General features: G+C 44.1%; 2 protein-coding genes across 8 annotated transcripts in view; one reads left to right on the top strand and one right to left on the bottom strand.

The window, feature by feature from the left end:
• Window positions 1-22,513, bottom strand: part of HSPH1 (heat shock protein family H (Hsp110) member 1) — a gene marked incomplete at its 5' end in the record, with an annotated part of 42,347 nt that extends 19,834 nt beyond the window's left edge. For 2 of the 4 annotated variants that reach the window (XM_083498889.1, XM_083498890.1), the window contains 4 exons: window positions 284-424; window positions 2,123-2,180; window positions 18,348-18,406; window positions 22,355-22,513. In XM_083498889.1, the coding sequence (XP_083355015.1) occupies window positions 284-424; window positions 2,123-2,180; window positions 18,348-18,406; window positions 22,355-22,513 (417 nt within the window). Of the gene's footprint in view, window positions 1-283; window positions 425-2,122; window positions 2,181-7,966; window positions 8,391-18,347; window positions 18,407-22,354 lie in introns of those variants that run through there. The other 2 variants (XM_083498892.1, XM_083498891.1) reach the window with 2 other exon arrangements.
• B3GLCT (beta 3-glucosyltransferase) overlaps window positions 22,450-26,595 on the top strand; it is a 70,806-nt gene continuing 66,660 nt past the window's right edge. Inside the window, exon 1 of one of the 4 annotated variants that reach the window (XM_083498922.1) lies at window positions 22,450-22,563. Coding sequence is in view for 1 of the 4 variants with exons in the window: in XM_083498919.1 (XP_083355045.1) it covers window positions 24,151-24,238 (88 nt within the window). In the remaining 3 variants the exon portion in view is untranslated. Of the gene's footprint in view, window positions 22,564-22,618; window positions 22,774-23,446; window positions 24,239-24,361; window positions 24,491-26,595 lie in introns of those variants that run through there. The other 3 variants (XM_083498921.1, XM_083498919.1, XM_083498920.1) reach the window with 3 other exon arrangements.

Below are 26,595 nucleotides of genomic sequence, written 5' to 3'. Positions count from 1 at the left end.
TGCCTACAAACCCCTTTACCTCCCTCGTGACATCAAGTATAAGATGGGCAGACATGGCGGGGCCAAATGGAGACGCCTAGAAGACCTAATGAGGTGAGCAGGCCAGAAATTCTCTACCCCTGACTCAACATTACCATCAAACCAAAGGTCATGGTTTGTCTTGCTCCAGACAAACCATGAGCTGCAGTCAAGGTTGGAATAGTGTGATGCACTCCCATTTATACTATGAAAGGAGATTGACAAAAAAAAAAGTAAAATCATAGAAGCGATGAATTCGTCTTACCTTTATTCCAACATTTCCATTTTTCATTGGAACAACAGAGTAACTCAAGTGCTCTTTCTCCTTCTGGATAAAAGGATCGTTAAATGTACGGCCGTGGAATCTCTTGAAGTTAAACACCGTGTTCTTTGCATGGGTAATTAACTACAAATGGGGGGGGGGGAGAGAAAACCCTGATGACTGGCCATCTTGTCAAAGAAGATGCCAGAAGCAAACTGAGATCTATTGTCAGCAAAGGCATATTTCAAGTATAGGCATGTTTCACGTTCTGTTTATTGCTTCAAGTTTCATTTATCATTACTAGTTAAAGCTGGGGTGGGCAACCTTTTCTAACTGGCTCCTTCTTGCGAGCCAACTTTTACAGGTGGGAGGGACACAATAATTTATTTAACTCATTAGTATTTTTTTTAAGTAACTCAAAGCATCTTGCAACATTAAAAAAGCAGTAAAACTAGCATAAAACTAAAGATATTTTCCCTGACCAACTCCACCTGTCAATCAACTGACCCAACACCATGTTTGATCCTGGCAGTGGGGCTCAGTCTTGCTGGGTTTTGATCCGCCAGTGTGCTTCCTTGTGAGGAACATTCTGGTGAAGCAGACCCCCCGAGCAGCGGCATAGCTAGCCGCTCGGGTGCCCAGTGCAGCGCGCGCGTCCTGCAGCCAGGGGCAGGGCGAGCTACCCATAGGGGCAGGGCACACTGCGTGGAGCCTCTCCGCCACCTCAGCTGTAGGGCAGCTGAGGGAGAGGCGGTGGGCAGACGCAAGCCCCACGCTGCCATTTTAGGCAGCGCGGAGCCTGCAAGCGCCCAAGCCACCACGTCACTCCCAGGTAAGTGCCGGCCCCTGCGGTGTGGCGCCCAGTGCCAGCCGCATTTCATTACATTTGTTGACTGAACTAAAAGTTTTCGTGAGCCTATTTTTAAAAACACATATTTTTGTCATTTTGTCACACACCCCCTCAGTGATGATGATGGTGATGAAGAAGAAGAAAAGGAGGAGTTTGGACTTGATATCCCGCCTTTCACTCCCCTTAAGGAGTCTCAAAGCGGCTAACAGTCTCCTTTCCCTTCCTCCCCCACAACAAACACTCTGTGAGGTGAGTGAGGCTGAGAGACTTCAGAGAAGTGTGACTAGCCCAAGGTCACCCAAGCAGCTGCATGTGGAGGAGCAGGGAAGCGAACCCAGTTCACCAGATTACGAGTCCACCGCTCTTAACCACTACACCACGATGACACCTGGGGCAGACCACACACCCCTTCCGCTGCCACTGCCACTGCCCCCGACCCCAATCCCTGCAGGTCATGATGTTTGATGATTGATAGGTGAGTGGCCTCCATCTACAATTCAGATTTGGCTTTGATAGACAGATGAATAATATATGTAGCACCATCTGTTTACCTGGTACTTTAAAAAGCAGCAGCCAAAGGGGGACAGGCCACTGGCCCATCTGATGAGTTTCTGGGTCACTGGAAAGCCCAAGCAGTGTAGAAAACAGCTACTTGACGGGCTACACTCAGCATTTGCTCTCTGCCCAGTATAGGAACACGAGAAAAGATCTACTGGGTTAGGAAAAAGTCCAGCATCTAGCCTAGCATCCTGTTTTCACAGTGGCCAACCCGATGCCTTTGGAAATCTCTAAGCAGAGCATGAGTGTAATAGTCCTCTTCCCATCTGACAGGTCTAGCAGCAGGTATTAGTATAATTTCAGCAACCTACATTCTGAGAAGCAGCATGGGTAATTTATTTATTTTTTCTATTCCCAGTGTCTTATTTTCAAAACAGCCACTTTACTAATTTCCCAGTGTAATTTCCCTTGCTGTTATTCAGAAAATGACTCACTTGGTTCTTAGCAGACACTCCAATTGCCCTGTTCTTGGACCCAAACGACACCACCGATCTGAAAAGAAAGTAATCCACCAGTGATTATAATATACACAGTAAATTGCCATTGGTTGAGAGGCTGGTGGGCTTCTCTGATATCATTCGATGAATCTAAAAACATGCACTTGTAAACATTTCCTTCTGCACCTTACATTTAAAGCGTTCTCTGGCAGTCATTGCTTCCCCCAAAGAAACATGGGTACTGTAGTTTGTGGAGGGTGCTGGGAATTGTAGCCCTGTGAGGCATCTCCCAGTGACTCTGTTAGGAGCCAGCCAGAGTGGCTGGGAAAACCCAGCCAGATGGGTGGGGTACAAATAATAAATTATTATTATATTATTATAACCGCTAAAGTGGTATAGTAAAGGTAAAGAACCCCTGACCATTAAAGTCCAGTCGTGACCGACTCTGGGGTTGCGGCACTCATCTCGCTTTATTGGCCGAGGGAGCCGGAGTACAGCTTCTGGGTCATGTGGCCAGCATGACTAAGCCGCTTCTGGCAAACCAGAGCAGGTCACGGAAACGCCGTTTACCTTCCCACCGGAGTGGTACCTATTTATCTATTTGCACTTGGTGTGCTTTCGAACTGCTAGGTTGGCAGGAGCAGGGACCAAGCAACAGGAGCTCACCCTGTCACGGGGATTCGAACTGCCAACCTTCTGATCGGCAAGTCCTAGGCTCTGTGGTTTAACCCACAGCGCCACCTGCGTAGCAGTGCTTTAAATGGATGGTGTGGATGTGGCCAGGAAACAGCATTTTTAAAGCAGTGCATTACAACAGCATCTGTTCATGCCTACCTAATAGTGACTGTCTGTGTCAGCACTGTGAAGATACTAAAAACATAACTTCTGCCCAAAACTACAGGAATACTTCATTTCTACAAAGATTTACATATTTGCTGCTGCAGGTAATTGTGTTGAAATGACCTAAGTCCCAATAGAACTGCACCATATGGCACAGTTAAGAGCTGACAGTGCTGATAATTTAAAATATGCAAAGGCTGGAATTTTCCACATTTGATCTTGAATCACAGGTCAATTGGTCAGGGGGTCAAGACTGCTTGAAGGAACTCCCTGAGCCACCCCCCAGCTTGTTGTGAAAGGAAGAGCTGTACAAAACCGGTAATTTAATCAGAGTGGAAACAAAACTCAGGGCAGTGGAGCTCTCTGCAAGGCAAAGGACGGTAACAGGTATTATGGAAACAGCAGCCCTGGGTGCAATTCATTCCCTCCATAATGGGCAGCGGAACTTTCTTCTGTCCTGGTGCTGCTATGCTCTGAGTTTCCATGCCCATGGGTCATTTACTTAAACCGCCTGAAATGCAGGAATATGCACCCACACGGGTTTCAAACCCACGACCTTGGTGTTATCAGCACCATGCTCTAACCCAGGGGTCAGCAAAGTTTTTGTGGTTTGGGCCGGTTCACGGTCCTGCAGACACTGTGGTGGGCTGGAGTGTGTGCTCGCGCACGCACTAACGCTATTTCCGGCATGGAAGAGGCGCACGTAGCTTCCCATTGGCTGCAGGAGCTTCCTGCAGCCAATGGGAAGCCCGCCAGTGTCGCAGAAGGTGGTCCCCACTCTGCTCTGAACTGGTTTAGCGTGGCCCATGGGAGCCGCTTGTGGCCCATGGGCCTTAGGTTGCTGACCCCTGCTCTAACCAACTGAGCTAACCAGCAAAACAGGGTTGGGGAAAGAAACCATGTGATGACTTCAGGATTGTTTTTTTTAAAAAAGATATATTGTAAAGTTATTTTTGTAAAACTACAAAGCAGAGTTCACCATCCTTTTTGAACCAACAGACACATTCTGAATTTTTAGAAAGTGGGGCGGGCACCACTCACAAAATGGCTGTTATGGGGGATGGCAGAACACTAAATTAGTCATTGCTTCTTCCTCAACCCAGGGAAAACTAGTCAGCTATGTCCTGCTGGTCCTTCGTGTAGAAATCATACAATATCGAATTCTACTCCCCACTCCACCCGGACACACAATGATGCCATTGCTGTAAAATAACAAGAGGAAGGATTTCATAGTATCAAGAAAAATATACAAGGTGCCCACATCACACACTTTGCATATTCAGCTCTCAATTTCCCCCAAAGACCACTCATATCACACATTCATACAAACCTCCCTCTGCTCGCTCGCTCTCTCTCTCTCTTACACAGCTACCTCTCTCCCTCTCGGAGGCAGCAAATACATACTTCTTCCTCTCTCACACACATATGTGGGTATCCACAGGATTTTCTTCAGGAGGGAGGGAAGCAAAACAAAACCCTGAAATGGCAAAGCAAGCTACTTTTGCACAAAACTTAGAAGAAGGGTGTCTGTACATTTTTGCCTCACACCTCGGGTTCTAAAAATGCTGGAAATTTGCTACTGCTTTTTTAAAATGAAAGCTGGGAATCTGGGGGTATAGTTGACCCTTTGAGGGGGTCTGGTCTAAAGAAAGTATTTACACTTGCAACGTCTTTAAAAATTACCCCTGTCATAGTTGTACAATTCATACACAAGTGATCCTAGTCTGATAAACCAAGATCTATCAGATTGGGAATGACCTTTCCATCCTCGCCCCTTCTTCCCTTGAGCACCTGACTTAGATGGAGGTTTCTTACATGACTGCTTTCCACATCACCCAAATTGAGGGAATTAAGAGCTCCCTCTCTACTGGTATACTGACAAGGAAAGAACACTTCCTACATCACTTCTGATCGGTCCAATAAACGATAGTTTTATGCTTGAACTGCGCAACTGAGTTATTTTCTATGAAAATAAATAACGGGGACAAAGTATTAAAAATACAGCACAATACATCAGATACTCCATTGCTCTGATAAACACAAGACAGGGGGTCTGGGGCTTGTGCCAAGTCAACAAAGGCATTAGAATTGAGCCTCTGTCTCAAAGGTATGTTGCTGTATAGCAGGCACAGGCAAACTCCGGCTCTCCATAAGTTTGGGACTACAATTCCCATGACCCCTAGCTAACAGGACCAGGGGTCAGGGATGATGGGAATTGTAGTCCCAAACATCTGGAGGGCCGGAGTTTGCCTATGCCTGCTGTACAGCTTGTATAAACAAGTGCAAAGTAATGCATGTTGGGCCCAATTTTAATTTTTTTACATACAGTATGCTTGTGTGGTCTGAATGGACAGTGAATGATCAGGAATGAGACCTTTGGATCATACCACATAGCTCAATGAAGATGTTGACCCATTGTGTGGCATCTGTGAAAACTGTGTACATTTCTGCTAGCCTCGCTGCAAAAAGGTTATTGTAGAGGTGGAAAGGTTTCTGAAAAGGGCAACCACAATGATCAAAGGGATGAAGCAACTTATCTGTGCGGAAAGATTGCAGCATTTGGGCCTTTAGATAACAGGCAAACAAAAGACCAAATGATTCCACCTAAACATTAGGAAGAACTTCCTGACAGTAAGAGCTGTTTGACAGTGGAATTTGCTGCCAAGGAGTGTGGTGGAGTCTCCTACTTTGGAGGTCTTTAAGCAGAGGCTTGACAACCATATGTCAGGAGTGCTCTGGTGGTGTTTCCTGCTTGGCAGGGGGTTGGACTCGATGGCCCTTGTGGTCTCTTCCAACTCTATGATTCTATGATAGGAGTGCAAAAAATCATTCATCGCATTGAGAAAGTGGATACAGCAAAGTTTTTCTCTCTGTCTCATAAATTATTTTAATAATTTATTAAAATTCTATACCATGCTTCATTCAAGGATTACAGAGTGATTTACAGTATAAAAACACAAGCCGGAAGCCACTGAAGAAAAGGCAGTTCTTGTGTTGCCACCCTCTGGACCTCTGGGGAGGAGGCACACAAAGAAGGGCCTCAGATGATGAACGCAGGGTCCAGGTTGGTTCATATGGGAAGAGGTGGTCCTTGAGGTATTGTGGTCCTGAGCACTAGAACTTGTTGACATCCAATGAAGAGGGATGCTGGATGATTCAGGGCAGACAAAAGAAAGTACTTCACATGATGTATGGCTAAACTAGGGAATTTGCTCTCAGAAGCAAACAGGGAGGGGAAGAAGAGAAGTTGGGGAATATGCCAAGTTCTACACAAATTGTGGAATACACTCTGCTGGATCAGGCCAAAGATCAATCTCGTTCACTTTTCTGTTCTCTGTTCACAGTGATCAGCTAAATGCTTGTTAGGAAGTCCACATGCAAGATCTGAGTGCAACAGAGTGCAATATTCAGAGACATATTGCTTCCAACAGAGAAGGCAGGACATATTCCACTCAGATGCAATACATTCTAGGGATTGCAATTTAAATAAAAATGTTGCTTATTTACAAATAGCTTTTATGAACAATTCCATACCCCCTATAATGGAATCCTGAACTTTAGGGCAAAGGGTGTGGTACAAAAATGGCTTTAAAGCAGAGCTTTCCAAACTTTTCATGTCAGTGATATTTTTTAGACATGCATCATTTCGTGACACAGTAATTCCATTTTACTAGCAAACGGGAGGTTAAATGAAATCATTTTGATGAATGCAAGACAACAGTGTTTTTATGGCATTAAAAGATTAACAATGCATAAGCTTTCACTTAGGCAGCTTTGGGTGTGGAAATGGGCGCTTGTCCATGGTCTCCCATCCCTATGGCATCTCAACTTTCTAGAGTTTACCAGTCTAACCTTTATCTCAAAGGCCCACTCTGGGTTGATGCTCCACCCTATTGAGATAGGCAGAAAAAAAACAGTTTATTCACTTGCTTGCATCCTCTGTCTCTATCCGGAGGAGAGAAAACTCCAGAAGCTTCTAGATCCTGGTCTAAGCTTCCTGAGTATTAGTCCATCTCCCCATAGCTGCACAGGATGCAGCAAGCTCTTCTTTCCAACTGCATCATCACTCTCCCTCTCCCACTTCCTTAGCACCTAAGCACTAAGTAGGTGGAAACTGCTTGGGGATAGGGAGTGAAGGGGACACAGATTGTGAGGAGGCACTGCAGCATCATCTCTGCCCCTCCCTCTTCAATCAAGAATCCAAGAAAAAGGCAATACTCAACATCTTCTCCCTATATACACGCCCACCATAGGCTAAGGGAAGCGTGAGAGAGTTCATTTGCTTCTATGATGCACTCTTAAATTTCCATGCATGAGATGTTGGAAGCAAGCGGCAAGGGTGAGAGCAATGCAACAAAACTGAGCTTTCCGGGTGGGATATATACACACGTGTGAAATAAGAACCGTTTGCCATGTTCTAGGCAGCTCACATATACTGGAAAGAATTAAATATCCCTCCTAGGCGCCCCCCCCCCATTTAATTCAACACAGCTGGATCCGCTTCTAAGAAAGAGCCGCAGCCCTGGGCACAGCTACTTGAGAGCAACCTCCGCTAAACTCAACGGGACTCATTTACAAGGAAACGTGCTTACTTGAAAGTAAATGCCACTGATGTCTCCGTGGTTAGAATTGGGGATGTAAAAAAAGAAAAGAAAAAGGCCAGCGGATGTCTTGCTTCATCGTGCGTGGGTAACCACCAAGCCTATTAAAGAAGGCTGTTACTTGATCGCTACTTACTCCCGAGTAAGCCCTATATACACTCAACGGGGGTTGCGTGAGAGCAAAGATGCAGAGGACCACTTCCATCAGGTGCAGGCATTGTCGCCTTCAGTTTGACACAGGTGCATCGCACGCCTGCATTTGCAAAGCCCGCAATCTTCTCTCCCTTCATGGCAGGGAGGGCGACCCTCTTTCTGCCCCGGGCCCTTTGACAGGGAGATCTCGCCTGCCTGCCTGCCTGCCTGCGACACCCCCCCCCCACCTTCCGGATCTGTTACTCACGGGGTGCACCGGTCACTGAACTCGTTGGCCACGGTCTCTATACCCCCGGCTCTGGCCACCGCCACGTAGCAGCTCTGCGAGCCCAAGTCAAAGCCCACCACGGCCATGGCGGGGCTCCCTGCGCCGGACGCTGCTGGGGAAGGTGTGGATCCGCTCGCCGCTCGGCAGTCCCCCGCTGCAGGTGCAACCCTCGCCCAGCCGCCGCCGCAGCAAAAGCCGCGCCCTGCCTGCCTTCCTGCCTGCGCGCGAAAATCTCTGCCTCCGGCGAGGAGGCTGAAATGTGACAATGGGCAGAAGTTTCCAGAAACTGCGACAAGCTCCTTAGCCGGCTCCACGTGCGGCTTCCGCTTCCGCCTTTCTCCGGCGAGCTCGAGCCCTCCCAGCCAATGCAGAGGCCGGGAACCCGGTGACGTCCGCCGTTGCCCGGGCGACGGCGGACGCCGCGCGGCCTGCCTCCGCCCGGCAGCTCGCGAACGTTCCAGACTGACGCAGGTAAGAGGCGTGGACCGGGGAAGTTCGCGTGAAGGCATGCGCGGCCGGGCCGTGGGTGGCGCTTTCCTTGCGCCGTGAAATGGGACGGGAAATGGAATGATCCGGAGTTGTTGTTAAAAGGCGCTCTCGGCTTTTCTTGGCGGGTGTGCTATATAGAGTGGGCTCTTTAAGCGGGAAAGTGATGCGTGTTTGCTAAAAGAGTGACAGTTCTAGTTCTGCGTCATTTGTAACCTACGGGCTTGTTTAATTCATCGGGCTGTCATGATGACTGTTTTTTCACCCTCTGAAACTCCGCTATCGCCACTCCCGAACATAGCTGTCAACTTTCAGATTTGAAAATAAGGGATCAGCAGCCTTACCTGTCCAGGGGACAGTCAACGGGATATCTAACAATCCGGGATAGCAGCGGGAAGCAGCCCTGGAATAAGGGGATTTCCCGCAAAAAAGGGAAGGTTGACAGCTATGCTCCTGAAGTACTATAAAATTGTCATTATGCAGAGCAGTGCTATTATATTTACCCGCAAGGTACAGCCCGCTGAATTCAATGGCAATTATTTCCTAGATTTGTGGGATTTTAGAGTTGGTAGGTATCCCTGTACCCTCTCGCCCTCCCACAAACACATTTAAAATATATTGGATGTTAGTCAGCCCAAGGCCTGGCTGATGAGGAACATTTTCACCTTGTGCCTACAGATGTATAGTGAAGGTGCCAGGTGAACCTTTCCTGGGAAGAGCATTCCACAAATGGGGAGCCACTGCAGAAAAGGCTCATTCTTGTGTTGCCACCTGCCAGACCTCTCCTGCAGAGGGCACTTGAAGAAGGGCCTCATTTGAAGACAGCAAGATCTGGGTCAGTTCATATATGGAGAGGCAGGCCTTGAGTTATCTGGACGTTGTGTAGAAATAAATGAGCTTTCCACCCTAATACGTAGTAAATTTCAAAGCTTTACCACAATACAGTCTTAAATACTAGTTACAAAAAAATTAAACATTATACAGAACATAAACATTATACAGAAACAAAGTAGCATTGCTTTCAAGTAGTCGCAATGCCATTCAGTCCTTTATGCAGTTCAGTAAATTTTCCTTTCTGGTCACAGAGATCCTAAGCTTGTTCATTACGGAGATTAGCTTTGACTGCTGCTACTGGTAGCTGTCACTGACTTCTTAAGTTTCTCTCCCGTGAGAGATCTGCAATTTCCACCAATGAGTCATCATCAGGTAGCTTAACCCTCTGAAATGGAAAAACACCAGCTTTCTACTTTCACCCAGTGAAACCTCTGGCTTAATGTAAACATCTCTGCTTTGCAAATGCAAAGCTTTACATAAGCTTTAACCTCGATGCATACAAGTATTACATTTTATGTGTATTTAACATCAGAGTGGCTTACAAAAATCAGTGTAAGATGCTCACAGTCTAAAAAAGATACGGCGCAAGAAAAAGGAATGGGAGGGAAGAGGAAAAAGCAAGCTCAGGTTCTTAATGTTACACGTCTTATAACATAGTTACAAAGCTCAGTCTATTCAAGTTACAGGTAGGTAGCCGTGTTGGTCTGCTGTAGTCGAAACAAAAAAACCCCAAAAACCTTCCAGTAGCACCTTAGAGACCAACTAAGTTTGTTATTGGTATGAGCTTTTGTGTGCATGCACACTTCTTCAGATACACACTTATCCGAATAAGTATTGCATGCACACGAAAGCTCATACCAATAACAAACTTAGTTGGTCTCTAAGGTGCTACTGGAAGGATTATTATTTTTATTTTGCTCAGTCTATTCAAGTTATGGTGTGTAGAAGAGCAGCAGCTCCTTACCAATGTTACTGCAAATCTGGCTGTCTTGCCCTGCAGGCCCCCTAAAATAAGTGGGCCCCGTAGGCCAGTGCCTACTCTGCCTCTTTAGTAATCCACTGATTCCTCCAGACACATTATCCCTACTGATAATACTGACAAGTCATAGGAGCACAGGAGTTAGACTTTCTTGAAACTTTACAAACGTAATATTCTTACTGGCCACCCTAATCTCTGCCAAGCGGTGCAAGTGAGTCCAAGGAGTCTTGGCACTCAACCAGAGTCTGTGTTCCTTTGGGGAAAATGAGGTGCAGCAGTGTCTTTGAAATGAGATTTATCTACACATATTTACACTAGAAGATTTCAATGGGGAGACACTTCACAGCATTTGCATCTCAGGAGGAGCCAGTCTTTCAGAGCAGGCCAACACAGGATTCCCATACATCTCTGTGCCTCTCTCCCAGGTTCCTTCAGGCAGCTTGCCAAAATGATTCTGGCCTTCACAGCAGCTCATGAAGCTCATCTCAACAACCTGGTCAGGTAGATTTGGCTGAAAATTAGCCCCAAGTCACTCAATTGCTAGAGTCTTTGAACCCAAGTCTCCCTGGTACCAAATCCATCACTTTATCTGCTGCACCACACTTCTTATTTATATGTACATTGAAACCACATATCCTCATCCAAATTATAAATGGGATGTGAGTGTGTGTAAGGAGACTTTACAAAACATAACTTATTTGACTATAAAACTATTATGCTATTTCACACTCAGCTTATTGATTTCAGTAATATACTTTCACAAAATATGTTTTGACTCCAGTCCAACTGGAGTCTCTTACTTAAGTGGTTTCTTAATTAGGTTGACATTTTGTAAACTTGTTCACTTCTTTTTTTACATGGAAGAGAACATTTTTAGACCACTTCAATTAGTAGGACAACGCGTAGTATGTGTTACAATTTCAAATGTGCTTTTTCTGAAAAATACTAGATAAAAACAACAGAACATTATTTCAGAAAAATTTATTTGCAAAATGCAAACATTAGTGATTGAAAGTTGGAATGACTGAGTGTTGGTGACTATCTGAAAAAAAAACCCTTAATGAATGTTTAGAAGGGCTCTATTTTGATATTTATTTTACTATGTTACTATTTCATTATTTTTGTTTGGGGGGGAAACAAAGGTTGTTGGTGTCTAATAACAGCATCAAATCAGGGAAAAACTCTTTTAAACATAATTAGAATACTAGGGGGAGCTCTAACCACATGGAAAACACTGGTGTTCTTCACTTTTATAGGCAGAACAAGCTTGTCCCTATTATGATTTTTAGGAAATCATATTCCGTTGCTTGGAATGGGCAGTAATCCTTCTTTAGAGCTCAGCTGTAGAATTTGTTTGCAGTCCTGGAGAAAGGAATGATAATGACTTTGAGCATGTGCAGAGTGCCTTTGTTTTGTTGCTAGCCATATCAAGCACACCAACATCTGGGATAGAAATACTGAATATGGCTATAAGGAAACATGAGTAATGCACCCTTTTATTTTTTGACCCCGCTAAGCAGTTTATCCAATGGCAGAGAGACAGTAATGCTGACATACAGTAGTATCCATTTTTTTTTTGTTGTTCTTTTAAGATCACATTCTTCTATTTATTTATTCACTACATTTTTTATTTCACTCATTAACAATACACTCTGGACTGTGTAAAATTAAAAAAATGAAAACAAAACCCATGAAATATACAAATACACCATATTGAAGTAGTTAAAACACGAGAATAAAACAGACAGTACCGATAAATGTCTAAACAGCACTAATATGTATTTTTAAAACTGAAAATCCTGGGGAAATAAAATGACATTCACAGAGCAATAAATAAACTACAAAGTAAGTGCCCTCTTTAGTGAGGATATTCCACAGTAGAAGTGCCACCATTGAAAAGGCTCACCGCAGGGGCCACCTACTGTATCTCATTTGTCAGAGGAGCCTTTGGAGAATGCTTACTGCTATATGATGATGATGATGATGATGATCACACACACATATGCTTTCTTTGGAAAGTTTTTAGGTCACATCCATGCCAGAATTCTTATAGCATTGCACTTCACTCTTGTCCTCAGTCTTGGTACACTACTCTTTTTGCTTTTCTCATATGCATGTGTTTCCTGCTCTTGAAATTGCTATAGACTCAGCTACACTGGCAAAGAAAATGGACTTTATGTGTGTTGTTTTTGCATTCTAACACTGTGACACCAGATTGTGCTGTGGAGTTCTGTTTTTGCAAACCTAATTTCCCATACAAAGTTTGCAACGCATTTAACTGAAACGCTTCTTCGTGTCTAGATCCATCCTAGGTTCACACTAATATCCTTGGTAATCTTTCATTCAACTTTTGTCCTTTTGTGGTCCTGGAAATAGTATCTGCATTCACTCACTATTCTATTTTCTTAAGTTGAATGCAGTGCAAACAGTGGTGGAGGGAGCAAATCTTGTATCCACACACTCATTCACAAACAGATAACTTGATAAAGTTTGTTGGGGTAAACAAAAACAATGGAACAGTGTGAGACTTCTGCCAAGGCAGTAACATGGCTCAAGCTTTTTCACGAAACTACTTAGATATTATGTATAGACAGCCATAATCACAAAGCATGCCGACTAAACTGCACAGCTACATTTATAAGGCAGTGTTTGTATGTAAGTCTATGGTTTCCTGGAATTATATAAATAAATCTGTAACATCTGAAGGTGATATATACATCTACAGATATGCAGAAAATTAATACCTGGAAGATAAGAATCCAATGTCTTTGTTCAGACCAGGTCTCTCCATGGTTTTAAGTTTGGTAATGAGTTGCAATTCAGCAGCTTCTCTTTCCAGTCTATTTCTGAAATTCCTTTGTAGTAAAACAGCTACTTTGAGATCTTGTATAGAATGTCCTGGGAGATTGAAGTGTTCTCCTACTGGTTTCTCTGTTTTGTGATTCTGAATTGCAACTCATTACCAAACTTAAAACCATGGAGAGACCTGGTCTGAACAAAGACATTGGATTCTTATCTCATTATACATGACTAAGCCATTTTTCACCTTCTCACCCCTTGCCTTTTCCTGTAAGACCTATTGCAGTCGTTAAGAGTCGTCAACAGGCTCATCTCAGCTATCTGCCAATCACCCATTTCCACCACCCTTCTGAGTAATACCCCTCCCCACCTTCTCACTATATAGAAGGATCTGGCAACTTCTGTTTCAGTGTATCTGAAGAAGTGTGCATGCACACGAAAGCTCATACCAAGAACTAACTTAGTTGGTCTTTAAGGTGCTACTGGAAGGAATTTTTTTATTTTGACTATGGCAGACCAACACGGCTACCTATCTGTAACTGGTATTCAGAAGCATAACTGCCCCAACCATGCATTATGAGCCACCAAGATTCATATTTCCATGCCTGGCAATATGCATTTCTGTGACATTGCTAGAAAATATTATCAGTGCCCTGTGGCAAACATGAGAACTATTTTTTAGTGTATTTAGTTTAGTTTGCTCTTTAGTGTATCTCTTCCGAATAGCAGCTGTGCTGAAGTTTTCCAGACCATAACCATGATTATAGCATCCATTTCCAATTGAATACATTTTAAATCACTGAAAACAATGTGCCCCACACATGCATTGCCTTTTTATTACAATTGCTGTATGCAATGCTTAAACAATTTAAACACCACTGCATTTTCAGTACCCATAATATATGCTCTTGTCCTTGCCTGTAGGATCAATCACAGACTGCCGTGCTTGCAGAAGGACCTTCCTATTCAAAAGGTAATATTTTACCTTTATCTCTTGTAGGCAGAGCTGAGTATGGAAGGTGTTTGAAGCATGAGAGCTTGATTGCTGCAGCAAGCAACATAGAGGTATTTCATGTCCAGAGTGTATCTGGGTGTGGGGGAGAAGGGAGTGTAGACGTTTGCTGTATCCATTTCCCAGGGGGGCATATGAATATCAAATCAATATTTATTGTTTCTAATCTGAAAGTGCTTAATGTAGTTGTTGTTTTAGGAGGAAGGGCATTGGCTACTGGCCATCTATTTTCAGCTGTTTGTCTCATAATGATATGAATGCATGCTTGCACAAGGTAGCAAATGGCTGCTCAGAAAGTCCAGGGCAGGCTGCTAGAGCAGGATTGCAACCACCCTGCATATAACAGAGGGACAAATGGAGTCCAATCATGCACAAGCGCTGCAAAATTCTGATGCATCTTGCCTCTAAGAGTTTGGCATTAGAAAGATGGGACATGAATAGATTGCCTCTGCAGAAAGCTAAAAGAGGGGGGAAAGTGACTTTTAGGGTTGCCACTTATTCACTTCACCAACTGAAGAAATGCACCATCAAAAAAAGAGGACACAGAGTTCCATAAAATGTACCCAGGTGTAAATTTAGAAATTAGTATAATTTAAATAGAAATACCGTACATCTCACCATGGGGGGCGGGATGTGATCAGGTAACTTATGTGCTAGCTCAGTCTGCTGTCAAGGTGCTAACTGGCGGTTGGCAGCTTCAAGGCCCCTACTACTCTCCTTTCATATAGGTCTTTATCTTTGAACCAGACTTGGACTAGACATTCCCCTGTAAAATGGAAGACATAGGTACCCTAGCACCTGGAGGTGGGGACCTAGGATCATGAAGTCCAACCAGGCCAGAGGCTAAGTGGCAGAGATGGGCTGTCAGGTCTAATGTATCATGAGATAACTTTGGTTAGTGCTATAGTTAAAGGTGCTTGGGCCTTATGAATCCCTTTCCCTACCAAAATTATTTTGAAATTTTCTGATGGGCTAAAGCTCTGAAATGTGATCCATGTGTAATATAGGTAAAGGTAAAGGGACCCCTGACCATTAGGTCCAGTCGTGGCCAACTCTGGGGTTGCGGCACTCATCTCACTTTACTGGCCGAGGGAGCCGGCGTACAGCTTCCGGGTCATGTGGCCAGCATGACTAAGCTGCTTCTGGCGAACCAGAGCAGTGCACAGAAACGCCGTTTACCTTCCCGCCAGAGCAGTACCTATTTATCTACTTGCACTTTGACGTGCTTTCGAACTGCTAGGTTGGCAGGAGCAGGGACCGAGCAACAGGAGCTCACCTTGTTGCGGGGATTCGAACCGCCAACCTTTTGATCGGCAAGTCCTAGGCTCTGTGGTTTAACCCACAGCGCCACCTGCGTCCCATGTATAATATAGGACTCTTCCATTTTGGAAAAATATGAAAATGGGGCCATCAAATTCATCCCTCAAAATGTCAGAGCCCAAAGCCCCTTTTGAGTGTTATATGGCTTTGGGGATGGGGGTGGGGCAGGACTGTGCACATCTGACATCCATATTTTCATTGTAAGTTTTGAAAAGCCCTCTGCACAAGACTTCACAGTGTACTTGGAAGCCCAATAACATTTTTTTAATAACTAGTGTTGTAGTATCACATTATAATACAAAAATAACATTATGTTATATTGCTACACTTCTCCTTTATTATATGTACGTGTGTGTGTGTTAACGTGTGTGTATGTGTGAAAACATTTATCCTGGTCTGGTGCTGATGCCCACAAGGGAAGGCAGGTCTGAAGGTGCAGAACCACAAATTGCTCCAAGTGAGCAGCTTGCATCCTCGAAGATCAGAAGTTCACCCAGCCTTTTTACACCTTTGTCTCTTGTAGAGATCTTAAAAGCCCAATGTCCCTGGCCTGAAGACAGGTGTTCCCCCCTATGTTCTGTAGCCACCTGTCTGGTGTGCTTTCTGCACCAGTGAGTAGTGTGGGAGACATTTGGTTTCTCAAGCCCTGGTGGTATGCAAGGTCCTTCTAACAGCCTCAGGCACACTGGTCTCTTGACCTACAGCAACAAGCTCTGAACTTGATCTGGCTCCTTAGCTGGAGGCTTTGCAACCTCCCCCTTTGTGTTGTTACTGCTGCAGGATTTAGGGCAGTAATCACTTTAATGATAATTAAAAGATTGATTTAAAAAAATGGAACAAAGGTAAGAGTGAGGGTGTGCTGAGATTCAAATGGTGTCACCCATGGCAGGTATGTCACTGCTGACTGGTGTGGATGGAATGTAGCAGGATGTTAACATAGGAAAACTTAGTGTGGAGTAGTGTGGAGTCCTGATAGTGTGGAAAATTCATTGTAACTTACAACAGAACAATAAATAGTTTGTGTTAGGCTGGAAGCAACCTTAGAGTATACAAACAGCTGAATACAGAGTCCCACTCATTCTGACCTGGCAGCCACAGGCAATACATTAAAATGATTTTTAAAAACTGAAAATGTTGTCTCTTTTTTGGTACCAATTAGATCTTTTCTCCTTGGGCTAATAGTAGCAGGTGGCAGTTGTAAATGGAATCATAGCAGGGCAGAAAGGGTCAAAACCTTCGCTCTTATGTGCTGCACTTCCAATGAAAATTTTGCCCTGTATGTTGCAGACCCCACAGCTACTATTAATTAAAAAACAAATAAACTGATAGCCTTAGTGATACATTATGTCAAGTTTGGCTCTAGAGTGGTAGTGAATACCAAGGGCCCCCAAGTATAAGTCTAAGGGGCTGCTGAACTTACTAAGCAACCCTGTGGTGGTTGTATCTTTGGCATCGTAGGACTGCATCCTTAAAAGTATAGCAGAGGAAAGTTTGTGGAATCTAGAAGAAAAAAGAAAACTATTGCCTTTTTGATTCAGGATAGACAAAAGAAATTCAATTAAGTAAATTGGCCTGCTCTGCTTTCGGTATCATTGTGTTTTACTGCTCAGTTGTAAATCCAGCTAATTAGGCATACTTCTAATTGATTTCTGCCTGATGTGTGTGCAGGGAGAAGAGTAAAAAAAAAGTGGGGGAAAAAATCCTGTGCTGAATCCTTTGAAAGAGTTCAGATAATCCATTCTTATCTTCCATCATGTTTCTTCTTAATGTACTCTTAAATGATTTTGAATTTGTACTGAGCATTATCGCTGATACAAGCACGTTATCGAAGTTTTTAGGATTAAAACGTGAACTGCTTAGAAATCTGTTGTTGCACCTTATTGGTAAAAATTGACAATCCAGTACAGTGGTACCTCGGGTTAAGAACTTAATTTGTTCCGGAGGTCCGTTCTTAACCTGAAACTGTTCTTAACTTGAAGCACCACTTTAGCTAATGGGGCTTCCTGCTGCTGCTGCATCGCCGGAGCACGATTTCTGTTCTCATCCTGAAGCAAAGTTCTTAACCCGAGGTACTATTTCTGGGTTAGCGGAGTCTGTAACCTGAAGTACCACTGTATAGGCATGAAGTCCCATGAAAAATGGAATCAGGAGGGGACAAATAGAAAACATAAAAACCTGCCTACATATTCATCTATCTCAGCATTCTCTACTGCAGTGGGGGGGGGGGGGCTTTCCAGCTCCAGCTCAAGAGCCAAATTCCTTCAGCATAGCCTTCCAGGGGCCACATGCCACTGGCAGGCGAGGGCAGACGCAAAAGTAGGCAGAGCTCATTTTACCTTTGTACGGGGGCTCGTTTTTACACTCGCACACAAGGCTCTCTCTATCTTCCATCCAGTCAAGGAAGACACATTTTCAGACTTTAAGGGCACACTGCAGCCAGGGAAAAACACAAAAGAATGGCACAAAGGAAGGCTGGTGGGGTGTGTGGCCCTGGGGCCAGATAGAGAGGCCTGGAAGGGCCACGTTTGGCCCTTGGGCCTAAGGTTCCCCACCCTTGGTCTACTGTGATCAGCACCAGCTCCAGTGTATTGGGCAGAGGTGTTTTATGGCTCTGCTCTGCTCTGAGATTGGCAGTGTCTGTTACTAATGGTGGGAACTTCTGCTTTGCCAATTTCAGATAATTGGAGAAAGAGCAAAAAACCAGCAAATGCTTTTTGTTGACACAGAACACCTTTTCTGGGTATTTTATTTAAATAAAAAAATCGTCCTTGGCATTATTTTTCAACTGGGAAATATCAAAATATTCACAAACTATACCCCAACTTCTTCATTCCCAGATGTGATGGCTAATAACAGCAGCAGCAGCAGCAACAACAACAACTGGGTTTTTTTTTAAAGAAAACCCTCAACTTTTTTAAAACGATACTTGCCTGTAGCCATGTAGCCTCGAAGGATTTAAATTATATCTTGTTTTCTTTGTCCTGGCAACCTGTATTACAAATAGGACATATGAATAATTTACAAATGGAAATCTCAGCAATATAATATAAAGCTATACAATGTCAGACAGGCATTTATTGCTGAGAGATAAATGTTTTTTATTATTATCCTTCAAATAGGTAATGCTCCCAGAATTCAGAGCAAGGCTAGAAAAAATATTGTGATTCCTACATTTTTTAAAATAATGACTCCATAGAACAACTCTGCCGTAAGAAATGCTGTGTCTAGCAAGTAAGATATAGAATCTCAACCACAGAAAATTATCATGTGAGAATTATTCTTTCAGGGCTAAAAAAATTCATTTTTTTGGATGTGCTTGATTTCAAAATTATGATGAGTGTTATAAAAGGATATTTAACAGACATGCCCTGTGAGTCTATATATGTTTACTCAGAAGCAAATTTTATCTGTCTCAACGGGACATGGGACTAAGAAACTCTGCATTACATCCATTGCTCAATGAGATTTAGGCCCAAGTAATTGAGACCTAGATCCAACTTCTCAAGCAACACATGAGTTCCTTCAAAGAGTGATAAACAAACAATCTCACTGGGCATGTCCAAACATAGGTCTTTGCACTCCAATCAGAATGCTGTCTTACAGGGGAAAGTATGGTAAATTGCTATAGTTTAAATGGATTAGCATGACATCAAGGCAGTCTGGGGAACGGATTTGGCATTCAGGGCGTCTTGAGGTTGCTAAAATTAAAACAGCACAATCTGTTGTAGCAGTATGTGTTGTTTTGAAAATTATTGAAAAGTAAAGTCAACAGATTATATTCCTCCATATAAAATGTTTCCATGTTATGTGGCGGTAATATTTCATTTCTGTTGACTACACAGGTATCTCCAGGTACATTGAACTTGTCATTTGAACTACAGTTAAATTTCTTGATGGAAACCCTTGGTTCATTTCACTTCTAAGACATTGAATTACAGAATGAATCAGTGCAGATGTCATTCAGCTATATATAGTTATAATTAGAAGATGGATTTTGTGCAGCATACATCAGGTAAGGAGGATATTTTCTGTATAGGTCTGTTTGAGGACTGCAGCCTTGAAATTCTTACGTAACTTTGTAATGGTGCTTGTTTTCTAATGGTTTGCATTATTGTTTCCAGTTGAAGGGTAAAAACTGGTGTATCATTAGAATGTGTCTTAAAAGGCACTAATACAGTATTTACCAATATAAAATCTGTTTAACCATTTTATTGCATTGCTAATATAGGGTTTTCATTAATATTTTAACACCTACTTGCTCTGTTTACAAGCTGTTGCTTGACAGTTAATGGCATTCTGTTTTCTGTGAAGAGGAAAAAGTGCTTGAAACATAAAAAAGTGAGGAATGCATGCTGACCCTGATCCATTAAAAAACCACATGAAGCAAATGGCAAATCTCACTCATGCAGGATTGTTGTGATTGTTGGCACATCATCATACCGCGGTATGCCCCACAGAGGACCTTAAGGTCCATAAATAGCAACACCCTAGAGGTCCTGGGCCCTAAGGAAGTCTCAACCAGAGCCAAGGCCTTTTCAACACTGGCTTCGGCCTGGTGGAACGCTCTGTCTCATGAGACCAGGGCCCTGCAGGGTTTGATTTCTTTCGGCAGGGCCTGTAAGACAGAGTTGTTCCGCCTGGCCTTTGGCTTGGAATCAACTTGATCCCCTCCCCCTCTTTCCTTTCTCCTTCTGTGATGGAACTCCTATTTGAGGACTTCCCTGGCTTTTTTCTGGCCCACGTAGGACCAGTCTGGATAGTTGGCCTTGGTGAAGATTTGACGTTTTCATCCTCAAAAAGTTTTTGATTTGAGTTTCTACTGAAATGAGGCTGCATTTTAATGTTGTACTTAATCTTGTTTTTAAGTTGTATTTTAATCAATTGTTTTTACCTGATGTTAGCTGCCCTGAGCCCGGTCTTGGCTGGGGTATAAATAAATAAAAGTTGTTATTATTATTATTACCGTATATCATAATAAATGTTTTTTCTGTTACCAAATGTTAAAAGACAGTGTGTGTTAAAGAAAGTTGGCTTTAAAAAAGACAGTCCTATGCATGTACACTCACAAGTCCATCCTACTGAGTTCAATGGGAGTTACTTCAAAGTAAATGTGCATAGGATTGCAGTTCTAACAGCATAAAAAAGTACAAGGTTAAATCACCACCACCACAACAACTAATTGTTATGGCTGCTGCTTTCAAGGGGCAACATTATCTGTCTGTTGTAGTTTTAACCTTCCTGAAATGTTATTAAAGTATCAGTTCTTAGCTGGGTTTTTTTTTTATTATTATCCTCGCTGTTTAATTTTCTGAGCTTTCGCTGAGACTATAATACTATTTAAAATCCATGAATTATTTTCCCTTAAGTGATAAGTTTAAAAATGTATTCTGTAGTTCTCCTTAGAGAATTGAATAGCCTGAAGATGTTTGCTATATTTATCGTGCTTCCTAGATGGGATGGTGTGTTTGGAAAGTATGTATAGTGTTTGTAGCAGAATATCTTAAGTTTTTAAGTGTGTGCAGAACCAGTTATTTTCTAATTGAATTATTGTTGATTAACCACAGCTTCTGGGTCTGTATGCAATAGTTTAAAAGGGCATTTTGATTACCATTTCACATGTGTGTATGCATTAAAAAGAAATTCATCCCTAAAGACTTCTTAGTCAATGCTTACAACAAAATAAACACACTTTTTAATGTTTTTCGTCTAGGAATACTGCTCTGGAAACCATTCCTAAATGAACCAGGTAACCATGATTTTTGGTAATTCCTATCCAAACTGCACCATTAATGTGGAATGGAACCTTAGCACCCTGACTAGAAGTTTGACAGGTAACTAGGTACATAAGAAAAGTGGTTGGGTGTATGTCTCAAGGAAAGTGAAAAACATGAGCTGGTGAAAGTTGCTGCATGTTGAAAATTTGTGTGGACATGAATAATGTGAAGGTTATCTTGTTAAAAGGGTTGTAGCTAAATATTTAATGGAGTTTTGTAGAGGTTGTGCCTTCTAACCTAAGCACAGCTAGCTGTAATTAGTTTATTGTTGATTTAGTAAGCCCTCAGCATGAAAGTCTGACTTAGGAAGTGGTAAAATGTCATAAGCCCCTCTGCATTTCACAAGATTTGCGCTAGTCTTTGTTGCCAGATCTAAACAAACAAAAACAGCTGGAACAGAACAGCATAGAGTTCATGCTCCAGGTTGTCTATGATGGATTTTATGCTAAGCAGAGATACCTAGAGGCGAAGCCAATTTTTAAGTGGATCAAATACGGCTTGGTGCTTGCTTGGATTCTTGGGGCGCAATGAATGCTAAAACTGAGCCAGCAAGGCCCTTCTTAGGCTTTTAATTGTGTCCAGGCGCCATTTAACACAGGTGAGCTACGCCTTGATATTTTTCAGAGACCCGAGTATGCAGTCTTTGTTTATGTTCATTAAAAATCAATGGGAGGCCTTGACGACGCTGACTGTTTTTTTCTCCTGCCTTAAGACTGCACAAGACAGAAGTCAGCCTACACCTGAATTAGCTTCCCCTGAATTCCCTTCTCCTGTCATGTTCTGTTCGGCCTCACTTCATTGAACGTTAACGGGCATGTCTTGTGCCCGGGAGACGAGGGAGGTGACTCTTCCCAGCGCCTGTTTTGAGAGCACCCAAGCAGGCGAGTCGTGAGGCGGGTCAGCAGGCGCCCTGGGGTGGGGGGCTGCGGGTCTCCACACACACACACAGCCCAAGCTGCCCCGGGTGAAGGAAGAAGAAGCCCTTGAGCAGCCGTCGAGGAAGAGCCGAGGCGCGTCGGTTATCTTGAGGAGGAGAAGCGAGCGGCGGCCGTTTCGGCCCGCGAGATGGCGCCGCTGAGCCTCCAACTCTTTCCCTCTCTCTCTCTCCCTCTCTCTCTCCCCTCACAGGCTTCCCGACGCCCGGTTCTGCTGGGCGGCGATACCTCCTCTGAGGCCGCTCGGAGTCGGCTCCGCTGCTGCCAGCAGAGGCGGACCAGCGGCCAGTGGCGAAGTCCCGGGAAGAGAGGACGGGCTCCCCGCCGCGAGGAACAGGAGTGGAGCCGAAGCTGCTGCTGCCGCCCGCTCCTCCTCCTCCTCGCCATGCCCCGCGCTTTAGCCGCCTGCCTTTTCCTGCTCCCGCTCTGCGCCCGGGGTGAGTGGGGCGGACGGAGAGGGGACATTTTGTGGCGCGCGGACGGCGGTTGGGAGGAGACGCCGCGGCGCCGCTTCCCCTCTCGGGCAGGCGGGGGAAAAGAGAGGTCGAGAAGCCGCCGCCGCCGCCGAGCCGCCCTGTGGCTGCCCGCCGCCGCGTCGTGAGGGGAACCGGATACGCGAGGGAGCCTCTCTGCCCCGCTTCCTTGAAGTTTGTTCGTGGGATGGGCGGGCGTCCCCTTTGCGTGTAGTCGAGCGGCAGCCGCTCCGTCCGCCCGTTTCCTTCTCCCTTCAGGGTTTAAACCGCTGCCGTCGCCGTACAGAGAGAGACAGCCCTGAGGAAGCGCTTGTTTTCCTGAGGTGGCGCTGGCGGTGGGTGGGCGCTGAGCCCCAGGCGAAAGAGCCCGAGCAGCTCATCTCCAGAAGGGCAGCTGCAAACCCCGGGGTGGCGGGTGGGGAAAGCCTTTTGGCACCGACGGCACGGCTTGGTGCGGCAGAAGCGGCTTTCGTGGGCTAGGATAACCCGCCGTAGCCTCGGAGGAAGCGGCGTTTTAAATCCACAAAAGCTCCTACCCATAGGTCAGGGACCTTATTTTTATTTTTTTTTGGGGGGGGGTTGTGTGGGGCGCTGCCGAGAAAGCTCACGGCATAAGACGGCACAGAGCATAATAAGGATCGCCACCTTCTGCGTCAAGGAGATTTAGTCCAAGGCAAACAGCCAAGCCGTTCCCGATTCCACCTGTAAAGCCAGCAGTAGTGGGCTATTATGGGGCAGGGATTTTCAACCTGTTAGGACCCACTTTTAACCCGAGCGTGCGTTTGGGGACCCATTTCTTCACCCTTTTGCCATATATTTGCATGGTAGTGCTCCTGTTGCGACCCACTAGCCTAGACCGGTGGGCTAGGGAAAAATCCACCCTTTAAGCTGTGTTTCTGAGCATGACAGGGTGCATGAAGGCTACACTCCTTAAAACACTGAAAGGTCCGCCAGAACACAGCTGGGCTGTTTTTATCCCCCCTGAGGAAATATGCACTGAGTAGTTTGCTTGTTTTTAAAAGGGTGGCTGATTAATATGTGTTAAGTGATTGGGAATGTGTGCTGACTATGGTGTTCACAAAGAAGGACCTTTAACCATTATACTGATCCGCTGACAAAAATGACTGCTCCCCAGTGAGCTACATCAATTCCCCTTTCTAATTCCTCCTCACTGGAACTGGTTTTTCAAAGGAGGACCTTCTGATGGAATCGGCTGCACCTTCCATTTATTTGTTTAATATCCTGCCTTTCCCCCAGAACCAGAACTTAAGGCGGCTCACAAAAATTAAAACAACAGTTAGCTAAAAACATATATGAAGATAATAGTTAAAAAAATAACTAAACTGTGATGGAATTAAAACAGTGTAAAAGAATCTATTAAAATATAAATATTTAAAACAGCCCAGCACTATTGAGAGCCCTTTCCTTAAAAGCAGTCAGTTCCCAAAGCATGTTGGAATAAAACAGTCTTCACCTGCCAGTGGAAGAGCAACAAGGAGAGAGCCAGTTTAGAACTCCCTAGACAGAGAGGCTAAAGCCTGGGAGCAGCCCATGAGAAGGCTGCACACCCACAGAACGTGCTGTGAGGATGGTGGGACTGAGAGAAGGGCTTCCTCAGAAGTTTTCAGAGCCTGGACAGGTTTGTATAGCAGAAACCCTTATAGGGCTTTATAGGTCATAACCAGCACTTTGAATTGTGCCCAGAAATAGATTGGGAGCCAGTGGAGCTGTTAAAGCAAGGGGAGTTATGCTTCATTTTCAGCTGCGGAAGCTAGTTGGGGCCATACGTATACAACAGCCTAGTGAAGGAGCCTGCTTCATGAGCAAGAGGGAAGCCCCAGCTGATGCTGCATCTTTGCCTCAGTGACAAAATGTCAAGCCAAGATAAGAAGTGAGTTAACCATGCAGTTAGAAAGCCAGGAGCAGTGTGGGAGCTATCCAGTATATTTTACAGAATGTCTCATGCACAGTTATGTGCCTGTTGGATAGAAGTCATGATTGTGTACTCAGTGCAATGAACTCCTGGCCCCTAGGGAACAAGCTCATTCCCTTCAGGCCAAGGTAGCAGAACTGGAGAAGCTGAGAGAGACAGGTTGGTGGATGAAACTCTTGTAGATGCCATAGCTGCATCCTGTTCCCAGGGTAGCAACCCCTTTGCTGCCATGGAGAATGAGAGTCTTGGGGAAGGAGAGCATCAGTAATTTAGAATGGATCTCATTTTGGGAAATGAACAGTTTTCCTCTTGTATCAAGGATAGTCCTCCAAGTTGGAGGTTGGGTGATCCTGGTAGTGCCTGATTAAATCATTAGGGGTGCAGATAGTTGGCCTTGTGATGGGCATGCTGACTACATGTCAACTTGCCTGACTAAAAGGAGCAGACTCTTCCTCAGAATTGCTATGGATGATGATACTAGGCCCTAAGAGTAATTTACTACCTGACCAAATGGTCCAGGGTGATGGAGAATGAAATCAATGAGGCAACCAAATGAGGATGTGTTTTAGTAATGGGCCACTTCAGTTATTTTCACATAGACTGGGTTCATATGTTTTCCAGTGATGACAAAGAGCTAAATTTTCTAAGTACTGTTAATGATCACGCCCTACAGCAGTTGGTCCTGTAACTGACCAGAGGGATGTCACCCAGGACCAGGGGCAAGATGTGTTGTTGAACTGATTAGGAACAGTAACCACAGTGCTATCAAATTCAACATGTATGTAAGTGGGCAATCGCCAAGAAAATTGGAACACAATCACATTTGACTTAAAAAGATGAAACTTCCCTAAAATGAGGAGATTGGTAAAAAGGAAAGGGAAAGGGAAGATAGATGTCTCTAGAATGCTTGAGGGTTGTTCACCATAACAGAAGTTCAGTCTGATTGCATCTTTCTTGACTGCAGGTCAAGAAAGGTACCACCAGGGACAAGCTGTTGAAGCTGTTGAAGGAAGCTGTTGAAGGCAAAAAGGTCTTCACAGCAGTCTTTGCATCTGTATTCACAGTGGAATATGCAATTAGTCTCTAGGATTAGCCTTTGTGCCAGAGGACTGGAAGCGGCATCAATCTTTAAAAAGGCATCCAAAGAAGATCTGGGCAAGTCTGTTGTGGGAAAACTGGCAGAAACTGTTATTAAAGATAGAATTACCAACCATGTAGTATAACAGGTCTTGCTGAAGCAGAACTGGTATGGCATCTGCAAGGATGTCTTCTCGCACTAACCTTTGAGTTCTTTGAGAGTCTCAAAAAGCATATACATGGAAATGATTCAGTCAATAGTGTGTATTTTGACTTTCAAAAAGCTTTTGATAGTTCCGCACGAAAGACACTTGAGTAAGCTTAGCTGTCATTGAATATGAGGAAATCACCGGTTATGGATCAGTAACTGCTTTAAAGAACAGGAAGCAGAGAGTAGAAATAAATGGCCAGTTCTTCCAATGGAGGGATATAGAGATTGAGACCTGTGCTTTTTAATTTGCTATTCTAAGTGATTTAGAGTTAGGGGTGAGCAGTTAGGTAGTCAAGCTTGCTAATGATACCAAATTGTTTATGGTGGTTAAAGCAAAAAGGGGATTGATAGGAAATCCCAAAGGATATCTCCAAACTGGGTGCAATATGGCAAATGTGTTTCAATGAATACAAGTGTAAAGTGTGAACCAGCTGTGATTGCCCAGGAATGAGATCTTAGTGGTGGAGAGCTCAATTAAGGTGTTGACCTAGTGTGTGACAGCTGTAAAAAAGGCAACTTTCTAGCTAGGGAAAGGGCTGAAAATAAAACTGTCAATATCTTAATACCATTATACAAACCTATGGTAAGACCACACTTGGAATACTGTGTACACTTCTGGTCATCTCATGAGATACCATAGAGCTGGAAAAGGTTTGTAAAAGGGCAACCTAAATTATCAAGAGTCACTCCCATATGAGGAAAAGTTACAATGTTTGGTTCTTTTTAGTTTAGAAAAAAGTCCAGTAAGGGGGCGGGGGCATGTTAGCAGGAATAA

Source organism: Podarcis liolepis (assembly GCF_965112155.1).
Source record: "Podarcis liolepis genome assembly, chromosome: 4".
Classification (NCBI taxonomy): domain Eukaryota; kingdom Metazoa; phylum Chordata; class Lepidosauria; order Squamata; family Lacertidae; genus Podarcis; species Podarcis liolepis.
Note: the sequence above shows the minus strand (reverse complement) of the source record. Positions and strands in the feature narration are given on the sequence as shown.